General features: G+C 41.3%; 1 protein-coding gene across 5 annotated transcripts; it reads right to left on the bottom strand.

Moving 5' to 3' along the window:
• Positions 1 to 1,952: 1,952 nt before the first annotated feature.
• THOC1 (THO complex subunit 1) lies at positions 1,953 to 23,929 on the bottom strand. Of its 5 annotated transcripts, XM_075084785.1 has the most exons (23): positions 23,791 to 23,923; positions 22,807 to 22,880; positions 22,640 to 22,700; positions 21,861 to 21,927; positions 20,677 to 20,795; positions 19,353 to 19,401; positions 18,767 to 18,862; positions 18,456 to 18,538; positions 17,883 to 17,956; positions 17,147 to 17,255; positions 15,969 to 16,100; positions 14,582 to 14,682; positions 13,132 to 13,198; positions 12,919 to 12,969; positions 12,212 to 12,282; positions 11,302 to 11,325; positions 10,799 to 10,894; positions 9,807 to 9,872; positions 6,354 to 6,437; positions 5,980 to 6,127; positions 4,401 to 4,479; positions 3,313 to 3,372; positions 1,953 to 2,383 (listed from the first exon to the last, which is right to left on the bottom strand). In XM_075084785.1, exons 1-22 carry the CDS (start codon positions 23,881 to 23,883, stop codon positions 3,329 to 3,331), a joined length of 1,788 nt encoding a protein of 595 aa, XP_074940886.1. In that variant the 5' UTR covers positions 23,884 to 23,923; the 3' UTR covers positions 1,953 to 2,383; positions 3,313 to 3,328. The 5 variants fall into 5 exon arrangements, with proteins under 5 accessions (XP_074940886.1, XP_074940888.1, XP_074940884.1 ...); XM_075084787.1 differs by lacking the exon at positions 11,302 to 11,325 and having other exon boundaries at positions 23,791 to 23,929; XM_075084783.1 differs by lacking the exon at positions 3,313 to 3,372.
• Between the last annotated feature and the right edge of the window lie 211 nt (positions 23,930 to 24,140).

Here is a 24,140-nt window from a genome sequence, read left to right as displayed (position 1 = left end):
ATTGCCTGTGTGGTGACTTTAACAGAAAGGAGCCCTCTCTTACCCTCCCCATGGGCTCCAGCCCTGGCTGTCCCAGGTGCTGTTTCCACCTCAGAACTTGTGGTGCTGCTGCCTGTGCCACACCGCTTCCCCTGGGAGCACGCCAAAGGCTGTGTTTTAAAAAAGCTGGATGGCACTTAAAAGGCAAGTTCCAGGCCTGAAGGAAGGCCCAGTAGTGGCTCTGCTCCCACATACCCCACAGAAACATACCTGTTCTGCCTCACCTTGAGAGAGACTGTGCCTGTGCCTGGTTGCGTTGGGGAACTGTGTCCTCCCCGTTGTGGGCCCGTGATCAATGTTTCCTCTCTTAAAGCTTCTACTGGCAGTTGAAAAGACCTTTCACTGCGCTGGACAATGGCATGACCTTACACCTATGAACTAACTGATCTCTTATTACTGGCCACAGCTTGATAGGTATGAAAAAAGAGTAACTAGTTTTCCTTCCCTGAGAATATTCTGCCCCATTTTTCTGCTGCTCTTGCTTTTTCCTGCTTTTGAGCTAAGTGCATTTATCATGTCTGACAACTGCACCACCAGTTGTATCCCTGGGCCAAGATACACTTAATAAATGCCTGGGACACTGACCCAGCAGGAGAAGCAGCACACACTATGTGGGGCTACAGGCCTGCCAAGCAGTGGTTCTAGTGCCCATCTTTCTAGGTCTATCAACCCCCCCCCCCCCCTTAGTTGCACCCCAGGGCTGGGGGCTTGAATCAGGGCTAGGGATCCTCACAGTTGGGATCTCTCCCCAGGTGGGTCCAATTTCAAGCCTGTTTGAGCACCAGAGCCTTGGAAGAGCTGTCCATCAATCATCCCCACACACCACATGCTCAAGTCCTGAAATCATTACATTTTGTAATTTACTTCCTACCCATCCATCAGCCCATACTGACGTTCACTGAAGTGCCCAATAATCAAATTCCTAATACTGTTAAATACAAAGTGGAGGAGGAGGCACAAAGCTCTCATCGGTGGCTCCACAGGCAGGAACTCCCCTCCCAGCTGGTAGCCAACAGCCCTGGAAACCCACAGGTATGATTTAATAACTGAAACAATACTCTGCAGATGAAAGTTCTGTGACATGTCGTTTACATAGTTTTCCAAACACTCAGCAACTGGGGAGATTTTTACTGAATGGCATAAATTCCACAAGAAATAGCCACAAAACAAGTTGTAGCTAGCTACACCCCCACAAAAAAAAAAATCTCTTTTTGAGGGAGAACAGATCCAGCAACATGCACCAGCCTGTACCCAGCACTAGCTGGCCATAGCCTTAAAAAGAAACCATTTGTCACTTCACAGTGAACTGGGACAAAAAAAAAAGAGACCGTGTTTATCATGACTCAGGGCTGTTCCTACACAGCAGAATGCATGCAGCAACTAAGGTTAATAATCGCTAATAAAACCACACATAAACCCCCCCCCCCCCCCCCCCCCCAGTTATTGACTGTCAATGCACAGAGAAGCAGTTCCCCAGGCAGGAGAGCAGACTGGCCCCAGCCCCCAGCCAAGGACACTGGTTCTTCGCCGGACATGAACACTGCGACTTGCACTGACATCACAACCCTATTGTTTTTTCTCAAAGCTGAGACGCTCACAAACAGGTACATTTTGATGGTCTACAGCTCCATCCCACCCCAGATGACAATTTAGAAGTCCTTCTTCACCTACCCATGCTCTGGGAAGCCCCACAGAGACAGCGGGCAGTTACAGAGGCAACGGACCGCTCTGCTCACCAGTGGCGACCCCAGCTCTGCTGAGGCCAAACCCTCCTCCTACCACAGCCTGCGCAGAAACCTGCCTCCGCTCTCCACCCTCCCTTTCACCTTTCCACCATCCATGATGAAGCTTCCCAGCTCTGGATCAGGATGACTAAAATCCTTTCCTCAGGAAGTTTGGACAACTGAACAACATCATTAGAAAGTTTTATCATTTATTGAACATAAAATACCTATCAAAAATCTGTCACCTAGCAACAACCGTAACAATTATTAACAACAACTCCCCCCAGCCCCAAAACCAACCAGTGAGTCAGCACGTGAAGCGAGTTAGCTGCTGCTTTCGGTGTCGTTGGTTAGGCTTTCCGCAAGGTCGCTTAGCCCAGCTTTGGTCAGCGCAGTGATCAGATTCTCAGGGGTTGCGTGCGCGCCCTCCTGATCCTGCCAGGCAACCAGCAGCTGCTTAGCTCTCATCTTCATGTCCTCGCTGTCTGACTCGATCTGCCGTATATCGGAATCCTTCATTTCCAGGTAGGGGGCCAAGGCCTTCCACTGCTCCCCAAGCCTGTTGGCAAATGACTCGATCTGTTCCCCCGTCATGGCTTTGTCCCGTTGTGCCTCTGGGCCTGGGAAAGGGGGGGGGGGGAAAAAGCATCACAGTGAGACACACAGACTGTCTTCAGATACTGCACATCAATCTTCCCTGATCTGACCCATTTTAAACCTACTTATTTACTAACAGACTGACTTACACCTTTCCTTTAGTTGTAAAAACCTACTCAAGAGCTCTGAGAACAGATGGAATTTTGCAGATGTATTACCTGGGTTTCAAGAGGAATGTCCTTTATTGCCCATGATAAAGAAAATCTTGTGTTTTACGTATCTCCTGTTTGACTGAGAGAGAACTGCTAAAGCCTAAAGCACATCAGAACTGCCTCCTCCAAATGGAAACAAGGTTTTTCACAGGTAGTCTGCAATTTTCAATACAAGTCAACTATAGAATTAAAATACAGGGTCATCTTTAACATTTAGTTGTCTTTCGGACTTATTTGAGTCATTTTACACAGAGTCAACCCAGCTAAAAAGTAGTTTGCTTCCCTTTCACTGAGTTACTAAAGCCTCACGTTCCTATTAGCAGCAGGACTGAAAAGGACAGTAACTCTAATACGTAGTCAGTACTTTAAGGAATTTTCTGTCATTCTGCCATCACGATAAAAACCCCAGAACACTGGGCTGTGCCGAGAAGCCAAGTGCTGCAGTGATTACGCAGGTGGCTTGGCACATTTATAGCTTATCGTGGTCTACAACCTATGGCTTACCACCTATGTTTATTTCAAAAAGCCCTAAAGAATGAATTACTTAGGTATAGAAATTAATCATATTCTTAATTTTTAATACATCTCACCCTCATGCCACCTGAAGAGCCAGCTGGCATGGAGGGGAAGTTTCCACCCTCTCCAGTGCTTATCAGTCACACTCATCTACCCGAACTAAACCCACTACATCGAGGGGAAAGAATAGAAGCTAATGAACGACAAAAAACAAAAGCACTCACATCGCTTCCGTTATTTCTAAGCACAACAGTGTACAGCCGACCACAGCTCTCCCATCTTTGCTTTAAGACAAGATTTAAAGAAAGATGTAAATTCGACAGAGTGAAGCTCTGAAGGCTGTTTCAGGCAGCACTAAGCCAAAGAGGAGAGAACTTCTCTGCTACTGGCAAGGAGACTGTGGAAAAGTTCAGGTGCTGGATGGAAAAGGGCAACACAAGAGAGATCCACAGAGGCCCACAGAAGGCTTTCCACCAACAGAAAAATCTTTCAATGAAATCACAAAGTCCACAGGTAACCAGCAGCACCTGGCGTGCGACTTCCACACCCTGCACACCCCATCTGCCCATGCTGGGTCCAAGAGCTAGCGCACGGAGATACACTACGCAAGGGAGAAGATGCTGTGAGATGAAGGCACGGACGAGGATGGAAGAAGGCAGACTCACAGACACAGGAGACGGGGAAGGACACTTGGGAGCATGACATACCAGGGCTACAGGCAAGAGACAAAATGGAAGGACTGGTTCATGGAGAGGAACAAGAGATGACGTTTGTCAGGAAGGTTGCTCTTCTCACAGAGGACCTTTTGCCTTTAAGATATTTTAAATGAAGGGGAAGTAAAGATCTCTGAGCTGGAATGTATCCATTTCGGAAAGTCCCATAGCTACCCACCACAGCCGGGGCTAGAAAGGGAGGCACTTACCCATGGCAATTAAAGGTCAGAAAGAAGAGGAAAGCAGGGTGAGGAACACTCGGGTAGGTTTTTACACAGCAACGTTGGCATTTTAGCTATGAACACCTACGAACACTGTAAACATATGCAGCAGAAAAGGTGAAAGAGGCTCCCAATGAAAGTGCTAATCCAACTTCAACAAGTTGGACTCTTTCAGCACTGCAGGCCACGAGACCAAGAGATTGCTACCGCTGTCCTGCGTCCTGAAAAGGCCACACTTTTTGGTACGAATGTGGGTTTGAGTTAGAAGCACTGGGGTAACCAGAACTGGCAACCCTCAGTAGAAACTATGATAAAACACAGCTTCTATAACACACATCAAGAGAGAAACTGAAAAGACCGAGAACATGCAAATCTTACTTTCATTGTTTTCTTTTAATAAAGCATCATTATCTTCCTCATCTTCATCTTCGCCTGTTTTTATTTCTTCAGAAGGAGGCTACAATGAGAGAACTAAACATCACCGGATGAATTTTGTGTTTAAAGAGAAATTTTACAGCTCTGTGATGGTCACTGGAATGTGTGTTAGGATGGAAAATCTGACATGATCCCATATGAGAATTAAAAATCCCCCCGCAGTCTCTTGTAGCCAAAACACCAGTAACAAGTGTTCTAATAAACACAATATTAACTAAAAAACCTGATGAAATTATCTGTTGACTTCACAGGATTCTCTCCCATTCTTTTCACAGTAACTACAACTAAGCATTATATACATAGCTGTGATACTTTAAAAAAAAAAAAAACCCCAAACCAAAACCAACTTTCTCTGAGACTACACTACAGACAAGCATTTTTTAAAAAAATTATTCTTCCTCACTAATTTTATTCCTCACTCAGGAATTCCTCAAAGTTTTCTGTACTTCCAAGCTTCTCTGTACGCTAGTTAAAGGTGGCAATCAAATAAGCAGATGACAAACTTTTCTCTCTCTGATTTAGCCATTGATCAGCCAAGATGAACAAAAAAGCTGCTTTTCCTACGTTTCAATCACAGGCCTCATCTACGTACTTCTTGCCATAACGTTTGGTGCATGACAGCAGTACCATCAGGAATACTGCAGACGGTGATACCTTAATATATTAACAGCTTTCCCCTCCCCATATTTTTTCTAAAATTGCTATTAGCATCTAGTTAACTCTGATGGCTGAACAAACAAAAAGCTATATTACAATCCAACCTTTACACCTCAGTGGTTTCACGTTACAGACAAGGAAGGTCTCAAGTAGGGAAGCATGGGTTCATATCCACAAGAAATTCCTGGGCTGTGTGCTAGCTCAAAGGTTTAGAAAATGCTTCCTTCCCCGACTGATAAGTCTCTCTTATCCTTGTGTATAAAGTGATCTGAAAGGCCCCTCCCTGGCCTCAGATTTGTACTGTTGAACATGCAAAGGGTTAATGGTTTAGGTTTACAGCTCTACAAGGTCTAATTTTCTTTCTGTATTTTAAAAGTCAGAGGGCTGATAGAAGAGCTCTGGTAAACCTTGCTTTAAAGCTCTGGTAACACTTCAGCTGCAGACCCTCCCCCTTTACTACAGGCTGCCGTCCCAGTAGCCACAGCTACCGATATTCGTGAGCCCGAACACCAGCTTACACCATCTACTGAAGTGGTCTGCACTGCAGTACGGAACCCAAATAGCTGGGTACAAATACACTCCTGCCTACCAACCCAGCAGAAAAAACTTGGGGTTGCCACAGCTGTTGGTTCACAGAACACAAGGCAGAGCTCAGCAGTTACTTGGTTAGTCAGTGTTATTCACAGTTTAGTGTTACTGGGATCTTCATAAACCAGACCAATTTTACCTGTAGTTTTTACAAGGTTTTTTTTTTTCTGTGTTTTTTTTTCACCCTCTCCCTCCCCAGGTACCAAATGGACTGCAGAGAGACAAGCAGGAAGTCAAATGAATTCAGCATTTATTATTATAGAATAATACTACTTACAGGCAGCTCCTTGGCTAATTTGATTACCATGTTTTCTAGATATTCAGGTAAACTCTTGAATTGTTGGTTTGTTGGTTGGAAAAAGTGGGGACTTCTGCGAGCTAGAAGTCTCAACGCTCTCCAGCCATAGTTAGAATTGTTCACAGCCCTATAAGAAAACACAAGTTTGGTTTGTAACAGACTGTCATCTATAAAGGCACAGAAAAAGATCTAAGTAATTTCCTAATTAATATAATTCTGTCCAAACTTATACATTTTTTTGAACATTACTGGAGCCCTGGACAGATATTAGTAAAACAGAGAATAGTCTGCTTCCTTTAACAATGCAAACATGAAACAGATCAAAATAAAGTGCAACACAAAGATTGACGTACTTATACTTATTTTCAACCATGTTTTCAGGATCTGCTTGTTCAATAGCTTCTTCAAAGAATTCCTCCAACGTTGGCATATATTCCCTAAAAAATAAAAAAGGAGCTTAATACTCCTCACAAACTACTCTAAAATAATTGCTTTTCAGTTCCTTCATACACATCTCAAGCTTATCCAGAGAAGATAATCCCAAAACCCAAACCACTCAAATTTAACAACTGCAAACCAGCAAAGAATGTTTGATATATGTTGCTATAAAATTATTTACTGCATAACTGCTCAAGCATACTAGTAGTCACTAGCACTGCTGATTATATGTATTTAAACTTCCGCCGTACCAAAAAGTGATGCAAACATCTGCCAATAGCATGCGGTAAAAAAGGACTATGGGACCTAAGTCAAGAATTCTGGCAATAAGGAAGCGAGACTTTCATAGAAATACCTGTTAACAACTGACTGGCTGTGTTAGAAACATGCTGCCACTTGCACAGCTGACAAGCGCTCAGGAGTCTAAAATGATTGTTAGTTTTGTGCAGTTTGACAGGACAGGATAGGTAAAACATGGCCCCTTTACCCCCCACCCTCCCCATTTCAGTTTCATCTGCTACCAGAGAAAGCTAAACTACTGTTACTCCCCAATTTCAATTATTAATGATCATTATTTTTAGAGGGCAAAAAATATTAGGCAGCTTAATGCTGTACTTAATGATCCCACCTTAGTGGCTCCTCAACTTGCTCAACCACATTCATTTCACCCTCCATGGCGATCCCCATACCTTCTGCTGAGGGTACTTCAGTTTAAGTACGCTCAATACAGGTCTAAGCCTACAGGCGTCAGAAGAAATCGAGTTATCTGAAGTGGACTAAAATGCATCTGAACTCCTGGGCTCAAAGAGCTGTGATTGGTGGCATGAAGTCCAGCTGGAGGCCTGTCGCTAGCTTATGCGAGGGCTTGATACTGGGGCCAGTACTATTTAGGTCCTTCATTACTGACCTAACTGATGATGGGACACAGCATTCCCTCAGCAAGTCTGCAGACAATGTAAAACTCAGAGAAGCGTTTGATACACCAGAGGGTTGTGCTGCTGTTCAGAGGGACCTCGACAGACTGGAGGAATTGGCTGACAGGAACCTGATGAAGTTCGGAAAAGGGAAATGCCCCTACGGAGGAACAACCACAGGCACCAGTATGTGCTGGGGGCCACCTGGCTGGAGAGCAGCTTTGCAGAAAAGCTCTTGGCAGACAACACCAAGAACATTAGCCAGCAATGCACCCTTCTGTCAAAGGCAGCCAGCAGCATCCTGGGTGTGTTAGGAAGAGGGTTGCCAACAGGTCAAGGGAAGTGATCCTTCCATTCTTCAATTCAGCACTGGTGAGATACATCTGGAGTGCTAGGCCCAGTTCTGGGCTCCCCAGCACAAGGGACACAGGTCCATGCAGAAGGCTGCGCACAAACAGGAACGTCCAATATTCAAGGAGAGGCTGAGGGAGCCTAGGACTGTTTACCCTGAAGAAGAGAAGGCTCAGAGGCAATAAGGAAGAAAGTCAGACGCAATGCTGTTCAGTGAAAGTACAAGCAAGAGTGGGCACAAACGGAAATATTGGAAATTTGACTTCAGCATCAGAAAAACACCCCACTTTTCTGTCAGGGTGGTCAAACACTGGAACAGGTTGCCCAGGAAGGCTGTGGAGCTTCCACTCAGAGAGATGTTCAAAACCCAACTGGAGAAGGTCCTAGGCAACTTGCTCTAGTTGACCCTGCTCTGAGCAAGGGGGTAGACTAGGTGATCCCTAGAGGTCCCTTCCAACATCAACTCTTCTGTCATTTAAAAGACAGTGTTTGTGGTTCATAGGGGACATATTAAAAAGGCAAACGATGTTTCTGTTCTTAGAACAGCTAGTGGTTGCTTCTGAAAGGTATTCAGACCAGTACACAAGGAACCATGACCTCAAAAAAATAGCAGAAATATCCACAGTGACCAGGGCAGTTTGCTGCTCTGAATGCTACAAGCAAGAAATACAGATTACTTAAGAGGTGTAGGTTACTGTGAGCCAAGATTATCAGTGGTGCAAAGCAAGCTCATTATGACCTGTATTTCTCCTACCTTGTGTCTGCCAAGAGTCACATCTGTTTCTACAAGGTAACTTAGTGATCAGTCACCGGAGGGTAAGCATACTGGTCTAAATTCACTTCAGTTTTGTGTTTTGCCCAGGAAAACACTGCCCCACGTGTGCTTAACTGTAGTATTATCACTGACTACTGGAACCAAAGCCAGCATCTTGAAAACCCATCTGATTTGAAACCTACTATATTTGGCACTATGCAAAAACTTTAAAAATATTTTTACCACAAGAATAGCTACCTAAAAAGAAGACAGGTAAGGAAATATTACTCCATTTGAAAGAAGCCATCAGGAATCAAAGAAAAAGTTACATTCACTTGACCATGTTCAGTCACAAAGTTCCACAATCTTGGAACTGAATCCAGATCCCCCAGGATCTTTTCTTTCCCATTTACCATGGCATGCATTTTCTTGGTTTATCTCCATTTGTTTAGTTTCAGGGTTGTGTTGTGGATTTTTTTTTAAAGAAGTTGCAGCACAATACAATCATGCACCGGGAATCAAAAGCTCTGGTTCCAAACACAACTCCACCTTTAGCCCTTGGCCTAGTAAAGGCAAGTATCCTGGCCTTCCTGCACATCCCAGCCTCACAGGAAAAGAAGGTACTCTCTTGCAGAGCCCTCAACCTCTGCAAAAGCAATTCAGGACATCTGCACAGCCAGCACCTCTCCCCAGGCATCCAGCCTTTGCAGCCACTACTAGCACAGTTCTCTTTGGGAATGGTCCCATTCATTTTCCAAGTTTTCATGCTAGGTACCACAACTGCACAAAAGGGGATTACACGATCTTTAACAAAGTTATGTAGTAAAGTACATTTTCAGTGTTTCCTACAATTGTGCAAGCAGCAGCAGAATGATCACCAATAACTGTATTTTTCTACATCTGCACCACTAGCAGATCCGGTATGTGCTGAAACAATGCCTGCTAGCCAACTTCCTCTTATCTAGTATTGTTCAAAGCACACGCCTGCTCAAATATCGTAGCCAAATAGCATGCTAACTTCATTAGAGCCAGACTTGGCAACCTTCCTTTATTATATAAAGGTACTTAATTATACAGTCATGCTCTACAAAATGGGAATTTCCATCTGGTTTTTAGCTTAGATTTTGCTTTACTAAGCAATGAAAATTACCAACAGCATAAACACTAGTGAAGAAACCTCTAAGGAGATTTTAAGACACAGATTCATATAATCAACTTCTCTCAGGACACACAGCGAAATGGCATACCATGTAAGATCGTATACACTTTCCCCATGCCAATTTTGTAATAACTGTAATTTTGTGTGCAATTAGAGTGCTTTAGACAAGGAAGTACCATCTTTTACCTACCTGCTCTCAGATTTACAAGCTTCCATGTTATCAGGACATAAATTCCAGAGGCGGGTCAGTTCTTCACTGAAAAGAGAAGTGCAAACATGTATTAAACTCCACGTTCATCATTCTATCATTCCATACTCCATCACTCAAAGATGGACACACAAAACAATGTTACAGCAATTCTCACCCCAGAGCCTTTATAATACAGCATACCATACAAACCGTGTTACATACGTATCAGGAATTACTAGAAGTGACAGAAATTTTATCTGATGTTGCAAATTAGGAAAATTATGTATTACATTTCTACTATAAACTCTTGCTGATCTATGGTCAGAAACAGTATGAAACACTTTCCAAACTAGCTAAGGTCAGGCTGTTTTGTTTTGAGAAATGAAATAGTTTCACTTTCTTTTTCAGAAAGGACATTTTACTAAACACTGAGCACAAGGTCTTGAAGCTCAAGAGTAGGTCAACATTTTCACGTCTAGGTTGGGTGAACTGTTAGAATGAAAAGACTATCATTTCTCCTAAAGAAGGAAGTCAAAACAGGCAATATTTAGTATCATGCAAAATATGGCACTTTCATTGGATAGGACATATCAAGAACAATTCTTTGCTCCAGGGATAAAATACCAGTGGGTGTTATTTTAAAAACCATGGTACAGATACATTTTAAGCAAAAACATAAAGACAACAAAAGTATAAACACTGCTTCAATGAGTACAAACCACTGATTTTCAGCCTGTAACTTACAGACTATTTAAAAGGGATCTACAAGAGATGACTATAAGGAAGGGAAGCCTACTGCAGGTTTTAAAAGAACTGACCTATCCCTTGGCTGTTCTTTCCTGGCAGTTCCAAAGTGAGGAAGTTTGAAAATGACTGACTAAAAGAAGAGTCAACGGCAAAAAACCCACAAAACCCAGAACACCCCACAAAAAACCCCAAACCAACTACCCAACCAAAACCCAGAAGGCCTGCAATGAAAAAATCCAACGTACTTCCCCATAAGGATTTTTTTGTTTGGTCCTTTTCCTAAGAAGTCCTCTGGAGCTGGCCTCTTTCTCACAGGCCTCATCGGCTTAGAATCAGGAGGTCTAAAGGGGGAAAAAAAAGTGCAGGTCTTCAGTATCAAACCAGTAATATTTAGAGAACGAAATTGTGCCATTTCACTTCAGCTGGTGCTGAAGTGCATTAAATCATAATGAAAGTATTCAGAAGGACTGGGATTCTAGGAATGGAAGGAGGGAGTGGGGAAGAGGGGAGAGAAGGTAAAGTAAGGATAAGGAAAAGGATTCGCTGGTCACCAAATTCAAAGGTCTAGAGTCCCAATTCAGAAAAAGCAGCAAATCACATGTATGCCAGCAGCACATACTAAGTATGATCTACCCTGCTGCTGGGATCACCTGTTCTATGATTGCAAGTTCTCTTTCCCCAGGAACACCTGATTTCATGGGATCAGAAAATGGAGATCCCAGACCACTGAGATTAGGGTAAGACCTACCCAAGCTGAAACTCTGGCTGGGATCTAAAGAAGGAGACAGAATATTTATAAAAGTCAAATTTCATAATTTTACTTCTTCCCCCACCTCACTGCCAACAACAGTAACTTCTCTCTTCTCACAGCCCCCCCTCCCTTTTTTGCAAAGAGATGAAGACATGAAGAGATGGCTCCGCCTTATCTCTCCATAAAAGGAAATCTGCAAAGATATAATGACCCAGCTGCAGCTCACCATGAAAAGGCTAGAGTCTGTGTGTGGAATAAATAAGGATGGAAGAGGAATGTTTGGTCACCACCTCAAGATAGTCAAGTAGACATACGAAGTCAAAGTTCAAGTTTTGCCACTAGTTAGTAACTAATTACACAGGAAACCTTTCAATGGCAAAAGCCACCCAATCATGATTTCCTTTCAGGCAAGTGATCACCACCAAGCAGCAAACCTAATAAGGTAAGTAGGAGGAGAACTGTTCCACAAAACTCCAGGTATGCTACCCCACCAAAACCATAACACCAAAGGCTTCATGAGAGGTAGTCCAAAGTGGTATACAGAAAAGTCAGGCACTAGCTTCTTCAACCTAGGGTCTGCTGAAGGCAGGAGGGGAGACAACATGCTTCAGTCTCCTCAGTCCCTGGATCCTTGGTATTAAGAGAACAAAACATTGCCATGAGACAGTGAGGAATGCTCTCCTGAGACCCCACACATGCATATCCACTGCTTCACTAACATAATGAAGCCTTAAGACTTCTGGCAGAAAACTGGGAGCCTTCTGCACACGCAGAAGGGACATCCAACTATACAAATCTTGAAGTTGTGAGAATTATTAATGTTCATATACATCATGGGTACATAATCTGAAGTTAAATGACCATTTCAAACAAGCAGCAGGAAGCTTCTACTTCCTAATAGAGTTACCTTTCTTTCACAAAGCTTGGGCAGCCCTCATTTTTCCAGGAGTTCCAGTTTTCTTCGGTATTTAATATATGCTGGAGAAACATAACATTGCGCATTATTAGGGTCATAATCACCTTTGTAGCTGACCCCAAAGTTTTTCATTGAGCGATTAAAACTAAGGGGAAAACTTTGTTAGTGTATTTCAGCCACTATTTTGAAGGTCATCAGTATAACCTTAGACAGCTGGGTTTAGTATATTCAAAACTAAGGTTATCTCCTCTCCTCAATAATGGTGGGGAAGTCTGTATTTCTCCTTCTCTAAAGGAGAAAATAGATGCAGCCAAAGTAAAGGAAAAAAGGAAAGCAAGATGACAGGGTTTGTTTTTTTTTTAATTTCACCTGCATCTTATTCTCATGCCTTTGGGCACAGCACTCATTTCTGCAGAGACTTCAAAGAAAATTTTCTTTTCAGTAACCAATGTCTCCTGTATGTACACATATACATATCACATATTTCCATTTCTCCCCAGGAGAATGAAGAAAAGCACATTAATGAAAACACAGGAAAAATATGACTACAAAATAAAAATGTGTTATGAGACCTTTTTTACTGAGATGGGATAGAAGTTCTCTCAGATAATACATCTACGTTCCAAAAGCTAGCTGAAACAGATACTGCTTTTTACACACTATATAGACTTTGTTCAGATAGACACCAAAGTACTTACCTCTACCATTTTTGAGAATCTTTCCCCATCTGGAGGATTTTCTGAGAGAAGCTATGATTGGGAGGGAGAAGAAAAAAGTTATCATTTTGCATTATGTCTGTAGTAGAAAAAACCCAAAGAAAATTGTGGTTACTGCTTCCAAGGTCATTCATATTATATTACATGATAAATATTTTTCCATGTAACTTTCACAGAAGTATGTAGTGTACCAACCTGGTAAACCGCTTTTGTAGTATCTTCAATCCAAAGAGACTGCTCATCTGTTAGAACATAGTTTGAACTGGAATTGAAAAAAAAAAAGAGAAACAAAAAAATAACAAAAAAGCATCATTAAATCAGCTCAGCTTTTTTTTTTTACATTTGAAGAGTTTACTACACATCAAAATAGTGCCAAGGATGCATCATTTACACTACACACTTTCTGAAGGGTGTTAGAGGGGATCTGAAGAAAGTAGTTTGAATATGCCCTGGTCTCGTCCCACGGACTGACCACTTACTAGTTTGTGGAGTTAATTAGATGTGCTTGTGGAATATACTTTCTAGTTTAGCTTCATCCAATAGGGAGTCCATTTGCATGACTGAAGATCACACCTTGATCCTGGACCCAAAGCACAGCCAGTGTGCACAATGAAGAGACTTACTTCAAAAAAAACCCCTCTCCTAATGCCAGTTCAAGCACTACTGTAGACAAACCATAGTAAAAGAAACAATTAATCTGCTGGCTGTATACAGAGCACAGATCTTTAGTATCCTAAAACATTAATTCTTTTAATGAATGCTTTAATGAGTTGTCATTGAAATGACCGACTACCATCTCTACAGGTGTAATTCAGGAGACCTAATTCTATTCCTTCTCTGCCACCGGATTGCCTTGGTGAATAATTGTGAAAGATAACCTATAGAATGAGGATAGTGATCCTAATCTAGTTTGCAACATTCTTTGAGATGTGTTTATAAAAAGCAGCATACTGCAGGTGAAAGACAGCTGCCTTAAATGTGACCCATTACGTGCCTATGTGGTCAAGGGCACAGGAAAGGAACAGAGGTAGGGTTTTTTCAGCATAACTTTAGAGAACAGAGTAGGAAAAGATCAGGTTTTGTTCTGTGCCATTAATTTATAAAAGCAATAATCACCATTGTTATTTCTTGCTATTTTAGACAGAATTCTTAAGCACACCAAGAAAAAGCAAATCAGCAACCAACGCCACATGGCAGAGTCAATACAGATTCAAAATGATGCCACATACAAGTAGCTCGCATCGGTCTAGCAACCTGCTTCTGCCAAAGAGAGAGGGGCTCCTTCCCTCTCATGGCTGGCACTCACCTTACGCAAGCTTTAGTGGCCTCTACTTCTGAGAACCCACTCAACTCACCAGTTGGGCAGAAAACTAACTGCAAAGATAAGCAGATTTTTTTTTTGCTGGTTTAGTAAACCACACAAATTTGAGTAAGTCTAGTGAACACTAGAGCAGCTGCAAGGGAGGCACTGCACAGAGAATGGCAGAGAAAGGCAAGAATGAGACCTCCGCTTTCCTGCTGTAAAATAACTTCAGCCACATTATTTACAAATCCAAGGCTCTGCAAGACAAACTCTTAAAATATTTTGGTTTATCAACAAGTTCTTAGCTCCCCATCCCCAAAACACAAAATATTGCCACATTACCTTTTAAATTTGACCTGTCCCTTTAGATACTGAAATAGTATTAGGTACTGCAACAAGATGTGACGGCGAAAGTTACTGTCACTCAGCTGTAAATCCATCAGCTAAACAAAAAAAAATTACACATATATTTTAAAGACCCTGAGCATGCATAAGAGAAAATAATCCAACAAATGTTTTCAGATAAACTAGATGGTGACTGTTTTTACAACAAAATGATGGCAAATCATTGCAGAACCTCTACTCAGTATCACCTATCAGGAGTGTGCTCCATAAGGTACCAAGGATTGGTAAACTGCCATCTAGCACAATTTAGGAAAGACAGTTATCAAAATCTCTAACAAAATCAATTTTTTAAAAACATGAGGAACTGTTTGTAAAAATAAACAGTGCATCGCTAGATTTTAAGTAGTTTTATACTGCTAGATTTTACAGCATTCACTTTGGAGTGATCAAAAATGTGGAAAAAACAGATACTTAATTTTTTCAGTAACTGAAAGACAGCTTGCTCCCTTTTCCTGTGAACTACTGGCTATAACATACAGGTTTGGCTGCCACAGAAGGGTTCACTCTCATCAATAGCTGCACAGTGATACACTGCTTGGTTTCTATCCTATGTGCTGCAGCAAGACATATTATACAAAAGAAACATTTGAAGATTCTTTAAAGAAAAAGGCCTTTGACTATTGAGTGTTAATTAAGCAACCAGTTCTGTATCTACTGTGCTGTTATTTTAAAATTGTCAGTACACAGGTCAAAGGCTTAAGAGGAATTTACCTACTCTTCTACTTCAGAAAGAGAAAACTCATGCTGCATTGAGATTTGCTTTCTGTCATCTACTAATGCATGCATTTAAAGGTTAAAGTTACATATTATTCCAAAATGAAGACAACAATTTTAGGATTAAGTTCAATAGTGTTGCATTTTTGAGTTAAGATTAACAGGATTAAAACCTCTCAAGACCTTTTTTAGAAGCAATTTTAAGCAAGACCATTATGAGCAGAAAATATAGTTAACACATCAGCCAAACTTTGAAAATGTAATTCTAAAGGCAATAAAAAAGCAACAGACCTTCAAATATTTACTCTAGACTTCCCTTTCCAAATGTAACAAAGACATCAAACACAATAAATAAATGTCAGCTTTACTGCAGGCTCTTATTCCAGAAAGAAAAGTCCCCAAATTACCAAACAACAGAGGGAATCCACACAATGTAGCAGGTTACCCAGAGAAGCTGTGGAGTCTGTATCTGTGAAGCCTTTCAAAACCCAACTGGACATAGTGCTGATCCAGCTGCTCTAGCTGAAAGCTTTGAGCAGGGAGGCTGAACTAGGCACAGGTTCCTTCCAACCTCAGCTTGTCTGAGATGCTGAGAAAAGAAGTCACATACCTTTTCACTGGTTAGGAACTTTGCAAAATATACATGTTCTCCTCCTGTTTTTAGTTCCTCCAACTTTTTTCGGGAAGCCTGGGTGTCATCCAATTTGTAACTTTTGAAAACAGCCAAAACTTCTTCAGAGTACTATAAAACAGTTATTTACCACATGAAAATAAATACAAAAATGTAGTTAGAGAACTACACTAGACTTAGTGCCAAACAAATAACTTGTAGACTTGCTGTCAGCCAGTCGAAACAAGACCCATTTGCCACCAATACGTAGGGCTTCTCCGAACACCACAAATTACAGTGAAAGTGTTATTTATCATTTCAGAACATCTAATCATTTGGAATATTTAAAAATATATTAAGAAAAACGATGTTATGTGTTGTGAACAGCATGCAGTTGCTTTCTTGTTTAGATGATAAGAAGAAAAAAGGTCTGCATGATGATAGTGCTATATTCAAACTTAAATTAAGTTGTTCAGAATATATCAAAAGAAAGGTACATAAATGAGAGTTAAGTTTGGACTGCTGCTCTTAAAAAAAATAAAAATCAATTATGGGCCATAAAGCTGCAATGCAGAAAAACTCAGAATTTTCACCTGAAAGACTTAAGCATGGCCTTGTTCAGTTTCTCTGAGCTATACGTGGTGGGGAGGTTGTGGTTTTTTGTGAATGTCTGAGGAGATATTACCTCTTATTACCAGAACACAGAGAATGAAGATTAAAAAAACCCCAGTCTTGCTATTAAATAAACAGTGAGTGGCAAATTGTGAAGAAACAGGTAGCTTAGCAATAAATCACCGTCAACATTCATACTAAGCGAAATTGAAACAGCTGGCTGAAGGGGACATTTGAGTCATTGTGTCTATAAAGAGATTTGTTGTTCTGCTTTTCGCAGCTGATGAATCACAAAAAAGGTACTTCTGACATTGTTTCAACATACAAAGTCTTTCTGCTTGTGACGTAGGCAAGTTTTATTAGGGGATTTACTGTACATCTTAATATGCTGTTTATTATCTAAGGCTCACTTTAGAAAACAGCAAAATGCATTTCCCCATGCACTATTATTTTTTCAATGGCATTAGTGGTTGAACTGTTCTATGCTTATTCAGCCACTCTTCTACTTGTATAAATGGTTATTTCAAGAGTTCAGCATAAGTAAAATAAAATATAACTCAGATTACCTTAAGAAAAGTTTTCCATGAGACCTTCTCATAGCACTGCACAGGATTTCTAAAGTAATCTTGAAGTGACCAGAATTTTCTATACAGGTTATAATCTATTGGAATGGAACTGGGGAGGGGGTGGGAAAGAAAATATTCAAATGGTTACAAAAATCCATATTGAAAGCGATATATTAAATTCAAGTCCACTCAGGAATATTCAGTTGCAGAAATTCATTTGGTAAGTGAAATAATAAATCAATAGTGAGCCCTTACAGAAAAATCTGTAATTCAGAATTTGTCCCTAAAAAGAGATTTCCACCCAGTCTACTGTTACCTTCTCACCATAAAAGCAAAAATAGTGTAAAACTCTTAAGATCCCTTTTTCTGACACTCTGGGGAATGAAGAAGAACACAGCTTTTTCTCCTAAAAAAAATATACAGCATGTACTCAGAATCCCTGAGCATCTTATCGGAACAAGTTTGTCAAGATAATTGGGAACATAGTAAAAAAAAAGAGATAACAACAGAGCTTCTCAGCCAGGGTATGCAACTTTTTCACATCATCTGTAGATTTCTTTCCTCTTCCAGGCATCTCCACTTAAACAGATTAAGAAGCTGCTAGGTCATATCTAATCTTGAGAGGACAGGAAGGAAGTAGAATTCTGAGTGCAACTTTTAAGGGTATTCCTCAAACTGCACTTCACTTTCACATGATAAAATTTTATTTCAACTTTTAGAATTGCTATAAGCTCACCAACTTGTTGGTGCTTCATCATCTCCCATTTCACCTTCTTCTACGTCCATTCCTTCTTCTCTCTCCTCAGTGTGCTAATAGGAAAAAAATAATTTAAAAAGTAAGCCACTGTAACTTACATATAGTTTTCATGGGGTTCTTTATTTTAAACATTCTAACACACTTTAGATCAGAAAGCTTAAGCCAGTAATTCAAAAGATCGCTGAAGTATTATGCCAAAAAATGCGCAACAAATTCCTGTTTTGATACCTTACTACACTTTGCAGCAGTAGCCTGACTTCTTTTGAAAAAAGCTGAAGGGACAGCACTATCCTCCATACACTGTGGGGGAAACTCCAGTACCCTTAGGTGACAGTGCTCAACCCTCACAATCGTCAGTGTCCTCCCCACCCCGAAGCCTGCACAGTTTAACGTGCCAGGTTAACATGGCTATTTCCACAATCAGCAGCTTGATGTGGAAGAGGGACGACCAAATTATGAACACACAGTTCTGAACATTAGGCAGAGTAGTGCATTTCTGCAGTCTTACACGTTTCCTGCAGAATGACTGAAAAGCAACATAGGAATTTTCACCTTCTGTCCTAGAGTGCTCTCATGTTCATTGGTATTGAAAACAGTGACATTTTCCAGGTTAAATTGACTCTGCAAGTTAAGCCCTGTGAAAAACAAAGGGTCAGTCTTAGAAGCTCTGAAGTTCTTAAGCCTGATCATTCAGAAAGAGCATACAAAACTTTTGTTTAAAATATCAAGGGTAGAGACAAGAACCAAGATAAGGTTGCAAAGTGATTTTCTCCAACTGAATTTGGTCTGTAACCATCAAACTTAAAAGACTCAGCATAGTCTTTGCCTGATGTTAAGTATGATGAAATGCAAAAAAATCTCACCTGACTTTTCTGAAAGTGGAAACAACCTAGCCAAGAACAGCTGAATTCTTCCACAGAAGACTGTGTTTTGTGACTTAGATAATCTTCTTAGGAGGTCTAAATATTGTAAAAAGTAAAGATGTTAGCATTTATCCCTCTTTCAATTTCTCATGCACTAGAATTTAAGACTTGCTAATTACAAGACCTACATAGCTAATGAAAGGAAGCTAAGATTTCAGCCATATTTTTTCCAAACACATTCCACCAATTATCCTAACACCTTCACCAGCAATAAAAAATAAGTTAAAATGAATCCTACTTAAATACAGCCTCTGACATGGGCCTTGTCACGGCTGACGAATACATATTTCTCAGATGTTCTGCTGTAATGGACCTCCGCTGATGAAAAGATTTCCCTAGGGTCTGAATGACTTTGACATTAATCAGCAAGACTCATTAATATCTACTAAGATGAGTGATCTGCCTTTTAACTTTATTACTTATTGAACACATCTGGATGTAAATCAAATTATTAACCTCACTGCCATCTGCTGAGATAGGGAGTTCTTTAGTCCATCCCTCCCCGCCCTGAAAAACTACAACTCACCGTTGCACATTCGTAGCAAGTAATTTTTCCCTGCAGAGTAAAATGTATTCTGAAATGCAGTAAAGGTATTAAGATCATTAAGAGAACACAAAGCATTCTTGAGCAGAATTTAAATCAATCACAAGCCATGAGTAAGTACGAATCATTCCTACTGCTAACTCCAAATTTGATGTTTCCCTTAAATAAGAGGCAGGTTTCACAAAAAGGCAACATAAAACAAGCAGTCCCACAAATTCCATAAGGAAAAACCAAACGTGATAATGAACTGTAAGGGCAACTTCCACATTTTCCTGGAACACACCAATTTTTACACTCATTGTCCTTATTATTCCATGCATTATCTATACACAAACACAAAGAGCAATACATAAAAGATTTAGAGCATTCTCAGTACTAGTAATTTGGTAGCAGGAGCAAGAAATTAATAGGTTCTTGAATTAATGATAAAGAACAGTTTGCGAACGTATTGGGGGACACAATGTTATCTGAAACAAAGCCTGAATGAATGCCTGTGGGAGGCAGTCCTGGTAGGAAGTCTAGGTTAGGAAAACACAGAGAAACTGGAATGCTTTTCAGGTGTCACCTCTAGAATTGTTGACACTTGTGGTCTTAGCAGAACGGCTAAAGAGCAAACCAAGGACACCGAGATCCAGGATTTCTTATGATTGCGGAATAAAATGCAGGCAGCTTAGGACTTCTGCCTGAGATCCTTCTGAATTCCCTCTTTAATTAACAGCACCTGCAGTGCAAGCTGCTTAGCAGCCTGTTACAGCAGCTCTTCTCCTGCTACAGCACCATGGCACAGCAAACATGTAAAACCCTCACAGGCCTCAAAACACCAATTGTTCCTCGAGAGCAGAAACATTTTAGGCCAATGTATTCACTGCTATAGTCCTGTAATGGAAAGCTCATTAAGGAAGTGACCAAGACGACTTCTTTCCCTGTAAATTGGAGATCTAGGAATCTCCTGCAGCTCTGAGGAAGCAGCTGAATAATAAGTCAAGAGGGAAGCTACTCACACAAATTGTGCATTGGAGGTTAAATTTCCTGTTTCTAAATGTGACAAACACTGTACACTGTAGAGAAAGGACTTAGAAATAGAACATCAGTCAAAACTATGACTTCTGATTCTTCTTATGATGACTTCTCATTATTTCTGCCCTCTGCTGCCCAAACGTTTTTAAGCCTCAAACCAAAATGTGCTTGATGCTATTACTATTTTAACACAAACAGATACAAAAGACATTTAAAATCTGTTTGTAAAAATAATTCAGGAAGACAGAAGCTTTGGCACAACTATATCACAGTTTGGAAGAATACCTACCGATTTCCACGTAGCAACATTTTTCTCCACAAAAGTGAAAATTTTGTCACACTGATCCAAAGGCAGGCAATCCAGAACATCCCCCAGAAGCACAAAAGGGGTCGATGCAGTGCAGATACCTATAAAGAACAGGGGATATTTTATACAGCAAATTGGAACTGAAATGCAATAAAGATACAGGGCAGTTGAGGGACATTATGTTAAAAAAGAAGAAGAAAGTTCTCCTGGGTTCCTACAAATACTAAGAAGTAGTTTGGGCTAAAGCGTGAACTGCCATTAAAGCTATTTCTATAGGTATACATATACAGAAAAGCCTTACAAGAGCTCTGCACTAACATAAAATAAACAAAGAACAACCGTTCTAAAATCCTCAAAGTCTGAAACAATGTCACGTCTCTTTGCAGACTGCAGTTGAACTCTTTCTGATTTCTAAAACCACAGTTAGTTACACTACACACATCCATGAATTTGAGTATCTTCTGCAAGCAAAGCACCAGTAAAGCAGTGCTGCAAGTCTGTCTACCCATGCTCTGCAGTTTAGTGGCATCTGTATTCCTCATAATCTCAGGTCTTGTTATTCTACAGTTCATGAAACACGTACGTAATTGAGCTATACTTACTAAAACAAACAGGTTTTTACGTGTAACATGAACAAATAAACGGAAGAGCACAAAAGCCTTTTCAGAAGAGATTGGCACAATGATTTCTGACACAAAAGACAATTATAGAAACAGATTCAAGTATCTAAAAAACAGCTGTGTACTGACAGGTCAGTACTGGGGGACGAGCACAGATATTCAGAAGTTATTTCCAGGTCTGCCACCGACTGACAGAGAAAACTGCAAGTCATTTAACCTCTCTGCCTCAGTGGTCTCATCTCTGAAATTATGATGGGAAACTTCTAAGCATTTTACAGTGGCGGACAACGATAGGAAATGCTATGTTGCAACCAAACCCATGCATCTTCCTCTACTAAAAAAAAAATATTCCACCACAAATGTCACACATATAATTGATATTCAATTATATTATACTTTCTCATGAAACAGACATAATAACCGGCAGCATAAGGACAACATATTATCAAAGCTAACTGCTGTAGATAGACTTACAAAAATCAAGATGTTAAAATTCCTCTAAATGGCCCCTAATGCCATGAACAGATTTGAGAGAAAAATGCTCACCTTCTGTGACTCCATTAATAGCAAGAGAAATAATTGCCAGGAGATTTTCACATGGAGCTTTGTTTATCTAAAGAAACAGAACAGTGTTAAACCTCTCTGTCCTGACCTAAATATATTTAACAAAACTAAAATTCTTGTTTCCAAGTAGGTATATCTAAAACAAATATTAACATTCAACTTCCCAAGATTTCAAACCATCTATTAAATCAGATCTGTCAGTTAACTATATTAAGTTTTTACTGAGTGAGAAACATTTCCTGACCGCTTCTGGCCATTAAAGACCCTAAAATACTGTGTGGAAAGAGCCATTTACCTCTGAAAATCAATAACCCACATTCAGCCTTCATTCAACTAATACCAACAAAGACATTCTTTGATTGCTTTCATCACTCTCTTCAGCTGACAGGCAGCTTTGTTACATGCTAGTAAGAGATAACCCACTCCACCCTGCTCTTAAAGTATAGTGGTAGACTAATGCATATTTATGAACTAGAAATTTAAGAGTAGACTTTCATAAGCATCACAAAGAAGTGCTGGAAAAGGCTAAGTCACTACCTCTCGCTATAGTGTGGTATCTGTAAAATACTGCCATTTTGTCCTACCTACCAATCTCCTTTAATCATTTGTATTCAATCTTAGATAACTTTTATATAATTCATGTTCTTAACAAACAGTATTTCCTTATACTAAAGTAAGCTGCTGTTAAATTAACACACTAACTTGCAACCAGAAATTTGAGCTTTACCAAGAGATAAGCTGTAGCAGTTTGAAGTACTTACTATTTCTTCTTCTACGATAACTCTAAATGCTTGATCCAAGGTACACTTCTTTTCATTTTCACTGCAAATGCAAACATTCCACATTCAGTTAATACCAACTATTAGGACAAGATTACTAAAAATTATCAGAATGGGCACCATTTAAAAATCAAGCAGCATTTACTTACCTCCCAGGTATCTGGTTAAACGCATTCAGCAATGGCTTGATACTTTTGTTATTCAGAGCCTCTCTGGCAGATGTCTACCAAAATGTAAAGAAAAGTTACAAACCCAGAAGGATGTCCTCCTTTCTCTACCCAACAGTGGACAGAAATACTAAAGGAATCATTCTGCCACACACACGTGTTAATTTATAAAGAGAATTTTGTAACAAGTAGGGCAAATAACAAATGCCTAGCAAATTAGGCATGTGAGCTAGTGGAACACCAAACCTGGGCTAACAGTGTGGTAAAAATAGTAGCTCTAAGTGAAACACAGAGGAATATGCTGCTGTGACCAATGCTGCATCTACAACTGTTTTAAGTCCCGCGCACACAACTTCACCTGCCTGACAGGCAGGTTACAGTGGTTTGGGACGTGACTCCTGCTAACAAGATGGTCGGTCTAAAAATACTGCTATATCCTGTAACAAAATCAATGTAAGGGAGCAAGCGTCTGTGTCTCGACCACTTCTGTGCAAATCCCATCCCCTTGTCCAGCAAACTGGGCAAGATTCAGAGGCCCGGGTAAGCCTCCAACCCCGAATGCTCTGGCCATGGAAAAGCATCACTCTGCAGAGGCGCAAAACAGATACGTGCAATAAGTGACTGACGTTTTGCTGCGGGGGTTACGCCAGAGTTTAATTTCATTTTATTTTACATTAGTTATCTAAACATCAGATCCTCCCCTTGGCGGGCTAGGCAGAGCCGGTACGAGGCCCTGTCCCCACGCTTATACCGCTTTATCTCAGCTGCGCTAACGCTGGTCAAAGGAGAGGCCGGGCCCCTCCTCAGCGGGAGCCCCGGCCGGCCCAGGAGCGGGACCGGGCTGAGGCGGCCCGCAGGAGGGAGCGGCGCGCGGGGGCAGAGACCAGCACCGGCGCGGGGTGGGGGCGGGGACAGGCGCAGCCCCCTCCCCGCCCCCCCCCCGCACCCAGGCCCGGTCCAGCTCACCGTGAAGCGGAGCCGCGCCTCAGGAAGGCTGAACAGCGGCGGCGACATCGCTCCCACTGAACGACGCTCCGCGACGCGCGCCGATGACGCCATACTCCTTCGAGGGCGTTGCGTACATCCTGGATACGCCCCGCCTCCTCCCCCGGGCGCGCGCGGGGCCGCGCATGCGCTGAGCCCCGGGCGGGAGGGGGCGGGCGCTGTGGTGGGTGGGGAGCGGCGCCGGAGCTGTCAGCGCCTGTGTCTGTCAGCAGGCTACTGTCGAAGTGAAGATGGCTTTTAAAGGTTAACGTGTAGAGGAGTGACAGGTGTGGTGGCTGTTCCTTGTGATAGCCGCCTCAGAGCCACAGTCT

The sequence above is a fragment of the Phalacrocorax aristotelis genome, chromosome 2, assembly GCF_949628215.1.
Source record: "Phalacrocorax aristotelis chromosome 2, bGulAri2.1, whole genome shotgun sequence".
NCBI lineage: Eukaryota > Metazoa > Chordata > Aves > Suliformes > Phalacrocoracidae > Phalacrocorax > Phalacrocorax aristotelis.
This window is presented reverse-complemented; position numbering and strand designations above follow the sequence as displayed.